Source organism: Coenobita brevimanus, chromosome 85 (genome assembly GCF_032717465.1).
Source record: "Coenobita brevimanus isolate Jiangsu-jjx chromosome 85, ASM3271746v2, whole genome shotgun sequence".
Classification (NCBI taxonomy): Eukaryota; Metazoa; Arthropoda; class Malacostraca; order Decapoda; family Coenobitidae; genus Coenobita; species Coenobita brevimanus.
Genome location: NC_137038.1, coordinates 3760001 through 3771878, shown reverse-complemented (window position 1 = coordinate 3771878; position 11878 = coordinate 3760001). Strand labels below are relative to the sequence as shown.

Below are 11878 nucleotides of genomic sequence, written 5' to 3'. Positions count from 1 at the left end.
CACCATGCCTTGTCAGTTCACTACAAAACTCATCACACCTACTACAACTACTACTACAGTTATAAGAACAGTTATCATTATGCTTACTAATGCCGTTACTACAGTTATTCGTAGCGTTAGTAGTCTTTGTGGTATATGTGATGTTGGCTTTTACATGGTACTTGAAGTAAATAGTGACAGTAGTAGTAGTGGTAGTAGTAGTAAGGTAGTAGCTGCAGTGAGATGATGGGAGGAATTGCAGTAACACCGTAGCAGTGGCGGTAGCTGTTCAAGGAGATACTGGCTCGATAGTAGTTGTGAGTACCTGACCTCGAGAACGGGCTTTCTAGCTTATGTTGAGTTGGATATATATATATATATATATATATATATATATATATATATATATATATATATATATATATATATATATATATATAAACCAAAGCACTGTGACCGTAACACTTATATTCGTATTAAGGGTGAGGGCATCAGAAGTACGTTGGTAGCAGTAGTAGCAGTAGTAGTAGTAGTAGCAGTAGTAACAGTAATGATAATTGTAAAGTATAAAGAGAAGAGACAGGATGAGAGTAATGTAGACTGTAGTAGTAGTAGTAGTAGTAGTAGTAGTAGTGGTGATAGTAGCAGTAGCAGTTGTTGTTGTTGTAGAAGTAGCGTTAGAAGTCTTAATAACAGTAGTATAAAATGTATGTGGGGAGATGTGAGGTATGTAGGCAAGAGAGTGGAGTTGGAGGTGGTGTAGGAGGGGGGAGGGGGAGTTTCGTCTCACCTTGAACAACTCTGCTCCTTTCACCCCCTCTCTTCATCTCAGGCTCAGGGGGGTAGGGGTGGAGAGAGAGAGAGAGAGAGAGAGAGAGAGAGAGAGAAGGGGGTGGGGATATTTGGGTTGGATAAAGATTGTGAGTGTGGTTAGAAGAGTGTGAAAGTAGTAGCTATATACAGTAGAAGGACTGGAGAGAGAGAGAGAGAGAGAGAGAGAGAGAGAGAATTTCTCAACTGCCTACTCTCGCTCACACCCACGAACATAGTCCTTTCCTACACTCCCGCTGTTATAACGGGACTTTTTTTTTACAGGTGTGTGTGTGTGTGTGTGTGTGTGTGTGTGTGTGTGTGTGTGTGTGTGTGTGTGTGTGTGTGTGTGTGTGTGTGTGTGTGTGTGTGTGTGTGTGTGTGTGTGTGTGTGTAGCCATGCGTATCAGATTGCTTTCATCTTGTTAAACAGTGCTATTGACTTTGAAGTATTGCTCTGTTAACCTTCCCATGGACGGGACAACCCCAGTACTCTATTCCAACTAACGCCAGACGATTTTATTCAGCCGAAAATGGGTCCCAGGAGCCTGGAATAAAAAAAAAAAAGAGAGTTGTCCCGGCCTTTAGAGGGTTGCCAAGGGTACTGTTTGAAGATGCGTGCAAGAGAGAGCAGTTTTCGATCTACTGTTAATCTCCATTATCTTTGAGTCCCTGAGCTGGCCACTGAGCCTAATGTAAACAAAGCCTGTGATTGGCTGCCCCCGATTCAAGATGGCGTCCTGTAGGCTTCTGCTTTATGATTTATACTGCCGTTACTTTCTCTCTCTCTCTCTCTCTCTCTCTCTCTCTCTCTCTCTCTAGGACTGTACTACGTTTTAATTTAATTTCTAGCCATAATTCCAGCTCACCCTCAATATTGTTACTTTTTCTTTTCTTTTCTTTTTTTTTCTTACTCTGACACTTGTACTGAGTTTCGAAGAGACTTTCCCTACCTGAAGGGTTAGAAAGCCTTCACTAACCTCTTCGTTAAGTGTGTGTGTTATTTTTCTAAGCTCCAAAAGTTCATCTGGTGGCTGTATGAAATAAAGCAAACACGCTCTCGGACTTAAGGGGTCAATTCTAGCTCTTCAGAGAGAGAGAGAGAGAGAGAGGAGAAAGTAGGGAAAACAAAACAAAAAAATTAATGCAATATAATCTTGCCACAAGAGGTGAAAGTAAGGAGGGAGAGAGAGAGAGAGAGAGAGAGAGAGAGAGAGAGAGAGAGAGAGAGAGAGAGAGAGAGAGAGAATATTATTGCTCCCCTACAGTTAGTTCTTCCTCAGCAACACTTTGCACACACACACACACACACACACACACACACACACACACACACACACACACACACACACACACACACACACACATTTTCTTTTTCTTTTCCCCTCTCTCTCTCTTACACACACACACACTTCTTACCCCATGACGAAATGTCCGCACGAGAAGCGCATGCGTGACACAAGCGAGATGGCGGGGTCAGAGGTCAGGACATGTATTTATAAAGCTTCTTAAGGGTCGTATTTTTAGTTATATTAAATGTTTCGTAACGTCTCTTCCTTAGCGATTTATTCTGCACATAATATCTCAATATCTTCTTTTATTTTATTGATGCGTGACTTAACACTCAAAGATTGCATGAACTCACCCCCAAATTTCATGACCTCAATCCCACACTGCATAACTTCACCCCCACACTGCATAACCTCACCCCCACACTTCATAACCTCATCCCCACGTTGCATGACGCCACCCCACACTGCATAACTTCACCCTCACACTTCATGACCTCACCCCCACATTGCATGACCTCACCCCACCACTGTATGACCTCATCCATCCGCAAAACCTCACCCCCACAGACTGCATGACCTGGGATGGAAGAAGAGGGCGCCCGGGATGACCTCTTGTTCCGCATCGCTTGCCGGGAATTCCTGCTTTTTTAGTCATTTGATAGTTTTTAGCCAACAAGGCATTATTATTGTTATTATTATTATTATTATTATTATTATTATTATTATTATTTTATTATTATTATTATCATTATTATTATTATTATTATTAATTTATTGATTTATTTATTCATATTAGTTTGTTAGTGGGTGATGGTCAAGTGGTTAGAGAATATGCCTGCAGTCTGAATGGAAGCAAGTTCGATCCTAGGCTTGGGCAGGGAACAATATGATCAGGATTTCTTCAAAATACATGTTACTGATCTTCCACGAGACCCACCAGCATGTCATAACTCCCCCCCAAATACTATTACATCAGTCCAAAATAAGACAGCCCTAGCATGAATTCAGTATGGACGGTGGATGCTGGTGCTGAAATGATGATGTTGACGTTTAAAGGTGTGTGGAACAGTAGAGGACTTCTGAGAGAGAGAGAGAGAGAGAGAGAGAGAGAGAGAGAGAGAGAGAGAGAGAGATGGTGCTCTTCTGTTCTAATGTTTACACTTTCTCAGACCCCCTTCAGCCAACTCCCCCCTTTCCATTTCCTTCCCTCTACCTGCCCTTCCAATCCCTTCACACCAGACAATGTTAGTCAGTTTAGGGAGAAAGAATTAAAAATGAAGTGATATGATAGTCTACATTAACTACACTCTGTTCATTTTAACTAGGCGTAAAATTGCCCTCTCTCCAACTTGAATGCTGAGCTATTACAAGAGATTAACACTAGAATATGGTGCTAGTCACGATGAGTTGCTATGGAAAGGATGCACAGCTGCAGTATTCTCTTATTTTGTTATATATGCGAAATTGGCTGCGAAAGGACTAAAATCTCCGCCAAGCTATAACCAGTGAACTGTACCTTGAGGGGTCTCTGAAAAGCTGAGCAAATTCGTGTAGTGGTGGCAAGAAGTACAAATGCTGTCTAGAAAAGTCTGAACTCTCTCCCATCCTCTTGCCTTCCCAGCTATAGCCCTCTTCCTAATAAGACTATGTTTGCTGGCAATTTCCCTCAACAGAACACAATGCATAGGCGTTACAATTAAGCTGTTAAAAGATGCAGAGAACTCAAGGGTTATTCGCCTCACCCCTTCCTTTTCCTACTGTCTTATTCCCTCCCTTCATTCACCTCTTAATTCTCTCTTCACTGGGAAGATGGTAGTCCATTGGTTAGCACGTCCACCTTGTAACTACATGAACCAGAGTTTGATGCTCGGGACTGTGAGACTCCCCCCTTCTCCCTGCAGCAGTACAGTTAGGGACCTGGACATAACATCGAGCGTGCGGGGCGTGTTTGGGAAGACTGTGACATTAGCAAAAACTAGATGTCTGCTTTTATATAGCCCTCGCATGGCTGAAAGAATTTAACATAAACCCTCTACTTCCCTCCACAACCTCGAAGGGTGTTTTAATTGTCCACGGAGATATCGTAACACTTCTTCCTCAGATATTTATTCTACACATTTCAGTAGCCTGTATGTAACTGACGCAAAAGTATCGTTACTAAAAATATATAAATATAAAAAAAGAGAATATGAAGCCAAGTAAAAGATGATATGAAGGCTTTAGCCCTCTTCTCCCCTGACATTTTACCTCTTAATTCTCTTCCCACCTCTGTCTTACCTCTTAATCGTCCTCTCATCCCCACTTTATATCCAACTCTCTTCCCTCTTTTTCTTTTACCTCTTAATCTCCCTCCATCTCTCATTCTCTTCCCTCCTCTACTTGAAAATCCTCCTCCACCTTCATTCTCTTCCCTCCCACATTTTACCTCATAATCCTCCTCCACCTCCACTTTAATTCTCTTCCCTCCCACATTATATCTCATACTCCCCCTCCATCTCCACTCCACCTCTCCCTCTGCCTAGATACGGTTCTCCCCCTCTCCCCCTATATTCTCCCCCTCTCTCCCCTTACCCCACCCCATTTACCCCTCACCCCAGCGGAGAAAGTCGGCGAGAGTGCCAACCCACCTGATTTGACGATTCACTTTTGTTTCCAGACCCACACGGCCTTTCTTTCCGGTTCATAGGCGCTTATTTTCTGTTTTTATTTTCCTGTTTTCTCTCGTGTTCCTGTTTTCTCTCGTTTTCCTGCCGGTCTCTCATCTTTACTGTGTACCTTGCGTGTTTTGTATTAGGTGACTTTGCTTGGAAATGTCGAAAGTGATTGTGTGTGTGTGTGTGTGTGTGTGTGTGTGTGTGTGTGTGTGTGTGTGTGTGTGTGTGTGTTTTGGGACTGAATAATGAGTGACTGGCTTTCGTTTTTCCTCGTGGTTGAACTGAAGAGTGATGTGCGTTTGTTCGTTGCTTTTTGTTTGTGAATGAGAGGAAATTCGTGTTTGTTTTTACTTGAAATGACGACTGATGCGCCTCTGTTTATCGTCGTGGTTGAAATGACAGGAGTGATGCGCAAATGTGTGTGTGTGTGTGTGTGTGTGTGTGTGTGTGTGTGTGTGTGTGTGTGTGTGTGTGTGTGTGTGTGTGTGTGTGTTGGCTATTACCAGACGATTTTATTCAGCTTCGTGTATAGGTGCAAGTTCCTCCATCAGAACAAGTTACACAGTACACTGCAAAAATCCTGCCACACACACATTATACCCAAGCGTGATGCCTGGGTGGGGGTGAGTCATTTCTCCACTGGCGGAAAGTGTGTGTCCCTCGGTCTCAAGGATCTCCTGCCCTTCAGGAACTGTATATATATGATCTCTACGTGCCATAGTTCACCTCACGGCCCATAAAAAATAAAATAAATAGATTAAATAAATAAATAAAAGCAAGAGGCATGTGCTAACTGACCGCAACCAAATGACTGCAGCCCATACAAGTGAGTCATATATACAAATGATAAGAGATTTGGTTCATTTTTGCATTCATGTTAAGCTGAGTTGTTAACAAAACAGTCCTGAAAGTTAGGGTTCTGCAGTTCAAATTGTCTGTTTTTTATGACCTTTCCAAAATGTGTTCCAAATGCCCACCTCGACGTCGCAGGCACTCCTGAATGCAAAATTGTCAATTACGCGGACACACTCCTCTCTTGGGATAGCTCTGATGTTGGCCGTGATTTCTGTTTTCAGGGGTCTGATATTCTGGGGTTGGTTTTCATAAACATGATCCTTCAGATAATCCCACAGATGGAAATCTGGGGGATTCAGGTCGGGTGAGTATGGAGAACCGTTTAGGGTCACACCTCCTCCTGATCAGTGGATCCCCGAATCGTTGCCGCAGCCACATCAAAGTTTGGTTTGAAGTGTGTAGGGTGGCCCCATCCTGCTGAACCATTGCTGCCCGGGAGCGATGCCCCTGTGTCTTCCTAGTGCTATGGATTGCATTCATTTTGGGTCACCCTGTACATAATTTTCTGGTACACACTTCTTTAGTCTTTTTACTCTAATTTGGCGTAAAATTTTGCCATCTCTCCATCCTAAATGCTAAGACGTTACGATAGATTATCGGTAGCAGAAGAATATGATGCCAATCACAAAGAAGTGCCATGGAAAGGATGTAGATCCGTTTTTTTTTTTTTTTTTTCTGCCACCTAGGTATATGAAACGAACAATAAAAGAACGAGATTCTGGACCACGTTAAGGTAAAAGTACTACAGCTAGGTCAACCTATAGAATGGACCAACATTGAGAATGAAGTTTTTTTTTAAATTAAAGATTCCTGACTTTACAATAAATAAATAAATAAATACTTGTTAGATTTTTCAGAGCACTGACTTTATCTACTGCCATTCAACAACGACATTTTTGAAGTTGTAGGCCCCTCACAAAGGTCCAGCATGACTTATTATTATCAATGGAATCCGCTACATGACATTCCATCATGTAACTGATGTTCTTTCGGTGCATTTAACCTCCTCCAATATGTCGATGCCTTTTTGTAATGTATTTTTGCTGCTACCGAATGATTTTATTTGTTTTACAATGGCCTCCAAGTACAGAAGACGAAAAAGACTTTATCAAACTTTGCCAGTTCGAAGTCTCCCGCTGTTGAAGATGTTGCTTAACCTTGTGCAGATTGGCCGAACAGACCCGTCGACCACAGGTAAGCAACAGAGTTTGTGGGGCCATAAATGTATACACCGTGCAGGAATTCAGCATCTTGTAATAGACAGCGCCCCACCAGGGTCGGGCCAGGGTCCTTCCCGCAGCATACACCGTGCAGGAATTCAGCATCTTGTAATAGACAGCGCCCCGCCAGGGTCGGGCCAGGGTCCTTCCCGCAGCGAGGTGCAAGGAAATAAGAGGAGATTTGGTTATCTGGTAGATGCTGCAGCTGCTCCACCGAGGGTGCACAGTGCCACCACAGGTAGGCTCATCGTCAGCGACAGTCACATAACCGGCATAAAATCATCTGGAGTTAACATTAAGCTACAAAGGACGTCACGGGAGTGAAGAGGTTAAATGACGCCAAAATAACAATAGGTGTTTCGTAAATGTTCATCTGATAAACTGACCACTTGCGAGTTTTGGGCTAAAGGAAGTTGAAAATATCGAGTGATAATATTGGTAGTATTAGGACAAATCGCGTTTTAAATATAGTACTATCGTGTGAAAACAGTTTTGACATAATACCAAGAACGTGCTAAACAATGTTATGTTTCAAGTTATGCCACCAGTAAAAAGAAAACATACAAATTACAAGAAAAAAAATACAAATAACGTACTCGGGCTTAAGTAGTTAAATTTTTCTGCATACAGCCTTTTATAGTTTCGCGGAGGATGGAGAATTACGCGAGATCCTATTTCTTTTTTTCTCTTTTCCAATACCGTTTCCGTGTTGTGTCCACTTATCATAACGGTGCACTTCCCGCTGCGTCTGGTTTCCCTTGAATCACTATTCTTTTTTTTTTTTTCCTTTTATTTTTACGCTGCGCATCGTCATTCTCGGTAATCATGTGTGGACGTGGAGGGAAGCGGTGGAAAATAATGTCACGCGATGTTCCCTTGTTTATGTCTGTGACGTAACAGGCTGTGGCGAAGGGAGATAAGAGGAGAGGAGAGAGAGGAAGGAAGGAGCGAAGAAAGGAGGAAGGAAGGAAAGAAAGAAGGCAGGAAGGAAGGAAGGAAGGAGGGAAAGCGGGAAGAATGGAAGGATAGAAGGGAGGGAGTAACTGGAAATGGGAGTAAATAATGTGGATAAGAGTATGAAAATAACTGAGCAAATAAGGAAGTGGGAAATGGCAAATGTGTAAGCAGCAGAAACAAACAAAAAGAACTGAAACGAGGGAAAGAAAATATGGCTACAGACGAAGAGGTAAATGGCAGAGGAAAATGAATGAAGTAATAAGACGAAGACGAAAGGCGGGGGATGGCAATTAATCTGGCTTAAAAAGAAGAAAAAAAAAACGAATGAAGAACAGACATGCCGCAGAAATCGCCAGCAGTTCCGAGTAGCCACAATGACGTCACAACTTTCCCGCCATTCAAGCGTTTCCCACAATGGCCGCCAATGTAAACACAGGAGTTGGTGAGTTCGGCATCGCTGAATCTCGCTTTTTTTTTTTTTTTTTCTTTTTTTTTAACGGCCTTGTGCGACCTCGGCCCTTGAATTTATTTGGGGCGTAAAAATGGATGATTACGTTTACGTCATTTTGGGTTAACTGGGGTAGGTTGAGTTTTATTTATTTTCATTTTTATCGTGATTTATAATTTTGCTTTGATATATTTTAACTGGTGAATAGCACAGATGAACTGAAAAATCGACAGACAGTAGATACACATAGATGAAGAAACATAAGCAGGTAGATATAAGGTGAGATAGAAATAGACAGATGGATAGACAGACAGATAGACAAATAGATACAAACAGATAGATATAGATTTATAGACTGATATGGCGAGATTATAAGGAAAGTATAAGTGGATGTGTACTCGTAAGTAGGTAGATGGGAGAGTCGGTAGGTAGGTAGAAAACAATGCTACAGGTGTGTAGGCAGTGAAGTATGTGCGTGTAGGTAGGTAGGTAGGTAGACAGACAAATGTAAATACTGGCATAAGCAGACAAGTGGGTAGGTAGACTGTTAGCTGTAAGTACTAATGTAAGTAGACATTTAGGTAGGTAGGCATATTAATATCTGTAAATACTGACATAATTAGATAGGTAGGTAGCCAGACTGTTAGCTGTAAGTACTGACGTTATTAAGTAAGTAGGTAGGTAGGCAGGTAAGCAGACTGTCGGCTGTAAGTATTAGCGTAAGTAGGCAGGGAGAGAGGGAAGGATGGTGGGAGAAGGTGGAGGGAAGTCACGTGATGGAGGAGTGAATTGCCTCCTTTCACTAGACCACATCCTCTCTCTCTCTCTCTCTCTCTCTCCCTTTGCTTCGTTCTTACACCTTTTGTCTTTATTTTCTTCCACCATTCTCTTTCATTCCCAATTTATAACTCTACTTTTCATTCTTCCTCCATCTCTCCCTCTGGTCACTCTCTTTCACTACCCTTTTCCTCTCCTCTTTCCCTTTTTTATCTTCCTTTCCCTCCATCGTATTTTACATTTACCCCTCCCTCCCTTCCTCTGTTCATTTTTCGTTTCTTAGCTTGTCATTGCCCCTAAATATTATGAAAAAATAAAACTGTACGTTCATTAACTTAAGTTCGGCATTACTACATGATTGTAAAAACACCTTTATTTTTATTATTTGTTTGTCTTTCCAGTAAAATTTCCTTCGGGTAATTTTATTCTTACAAGCGTAAGCCCGATGTGTACTCTGTTAAGTTTGGAAATGAGCGGCCCGACCCGACCCGACCGTCACGCTAAGCAGAAGCTAATAACTTTACTCATATGTGAAGTACAGTTAATATTCTTTCTGCATGTGACGCATTCAATAAATTTTTTGTATCGACTAAAAACTCACCCATAAAGGCGTAGGAACCCTTTGGAATCTCAATTTTTCCAAGGGAGCGTTCGGCTCTAATCGGTGAACGCCTCAATTACAAAATCAAGAGATTTTCCGTCGTACCACTGCTCTTTTTCCCATCAGCCCTAGCAATTAAATATCGAAGATTCCGCCTATAATTTTACATTAACGCTTTTGCTGTTATTTGATGGTGAAATCACCAAGGGAAGCTGTAATAATATGGCGCTCGCTCGCTCGTCATGCGCTCACAAAGCGCACTTTAATGGTTATTAATAGTTTTTGCCTTTCCAGTAAAATTCCTTCAGGTAATTTCTATCTACAATGAGTTCTTCTGTTTTCCATTACCTTTTGTCCCCGGAGGGATTGATGGGTGAGAAAGAGCCTTCTGCTGTGCTGACCTTGTTTTTAACCTTTGTGAATATGGTAAGATTTTCTATTATTATTAGCTCCTTTCACTGATGGCATCTTTAGTGTTACTACTGCTACTATCAGAAATTATTTACCTTAGTAGAGCATATCACAAGTGAAGACGTTGGCGAAGACTGTACCTAAACCCTTCGATTTGAAAAGCCCTCCTAATCTATATCAAATAGCTTATAAATAAAAAGATTTATATATTAAAAAAAAAAAAAGTACATATGATATCCAACCGAGAGCAAAGGCACCTTGCTCGGATAGCGTGTGGTTGCTGTGGTTTGTTTATCTGTGTTACTTGGACTGTCTGTCTATCTTCACCTCACTTCGTTCTCTTCCTTATCATATGTTTGTCTTGTCTTTATACCATTTTAGTTCTCTTTCGTGTTATATTTTGTCTTTTCATCATCTTATTTAATTCCTTTCCATATTATATGCCTGCATGTGTTTCATCTCACTTTATTTCTTTCCATGTGTGTCAATTTCAATGCCTAACTTCCCCTCTGTTTCCTTCCTTGTATATCTTCTCACCTATGTAACTACTTTTTTTTTTAACCTCTCTAACTTGCACTATTTAGTCCATATTTTTTCTTCACTCCTGTGTATCTGTGTAACTCGAGCTTTCATCTTTGTTTTCTTCCTTAGGCCTGTCTTCTCTGCTTCCATCCTTTCTTTCTTCTCTTCCAATACGTACTCATTTACTCACTCGCTGTCTTTCTTCATTTACTTGTTTGATTTATAAGTTTTTTTAATCACACCATGCATCTCTCTCTCTCTCTCTCTCTCTCTCTCTCTCTCTCTCTCTCTCCCTCTCTCTCTCTCTCACACACACACACACACACACACACACACACACACACACATTTCTCTCTCTCAATTAATCTTTCCACCCATCTGTCTTCATTTCTTTGTTTCACTTGACGTCCCTTTCATCTGGGCGTCTCTCTCTCTCTCTTTCTCTCTCTCTCTCTCTCTCTCTCTCTCTCATTTACACCTCCCCCACGCACACTCACACACACACATTTATTCAGATCCACACAAACAAATTTTTAACACACACACACACACACACACACACACACACACACACACACACACACACACACACATAACTAAGCCTTAGAAAACGATTTGGCAAGATTTAATGACATCCTTCCAAGAAACATGGGGCCCTGTGGAGGTTTCACATAGAGGGATGGATCGATAGATAGATAGAGACAGATAGATAGACAGACAGGCAAGTACAGACAGATGGATAGATAGATAGACAGACAGATAAGCAGACTCGAGGACAGACGCCATACAGACAGACAGGAAGACAAACTGAAGACAGATAGATAGATGGATGGATGACAGATAGATAGAAAGACAGACAGATATAGACAGACTGATGTATGGAAAGATAGATAGACAAATAGATATCAAAAGTAGATAGATTGATAGATAAACAAACAGACTGATAGCCAGAAACATACTGCTGATAGACAGATAACTAGATAGACAAATATAAGTAGATAGATAGGTAGACAGACAGAATGAAAGACAGACAGACAGACAGATAGATTGACCGACAGATATAGATAGACAGACATAGCATGACACTGTAGACAGATCGATAGATAGAGGGATAGAAAGAACCATAGATACATAGATAGATAGATAGATAGACAGGAAGACATAATGTAGATAGATAGGTAGACAGATAGACAAATATAGATATAGATAGAGATAAACTGACATACAGACTGATGGAGATAGGTAGATTAGATAGATATAGATAGATAAATGTATAAACACAGTAAGATAGGTTGATAGACAGACAAATAAATAAATAGGTGAATGGTTATAGACAAATAGATCAGTAGATA

General features: G+C 41.2%; 1 protein-coding gene across 1 annotated transcript in view; it reads left to right on the top strand.

The window, feature by feature from the left end:
• The first annotated feature begins 2211 nt into the window (after nt 1-2211).
• Nucleotides 2212-11878, top strand: part of LOC145410396 (uncharacterized) — an 83191-nt gene continuing 73524 nt past the window's right edge. Inside the window, exons 1-2 of the mRNA XM_080280549.1 lie at nt 2212-2271; nt 6757-7048. Of these exons, the coding sequence (XP_080136675.1) occupies nt 2212-2271; nt 6757-7048 (352 nt within the window). The remainder of the gene's footprint in view (nt 2272-6756; nt 7049-11878) is intronic.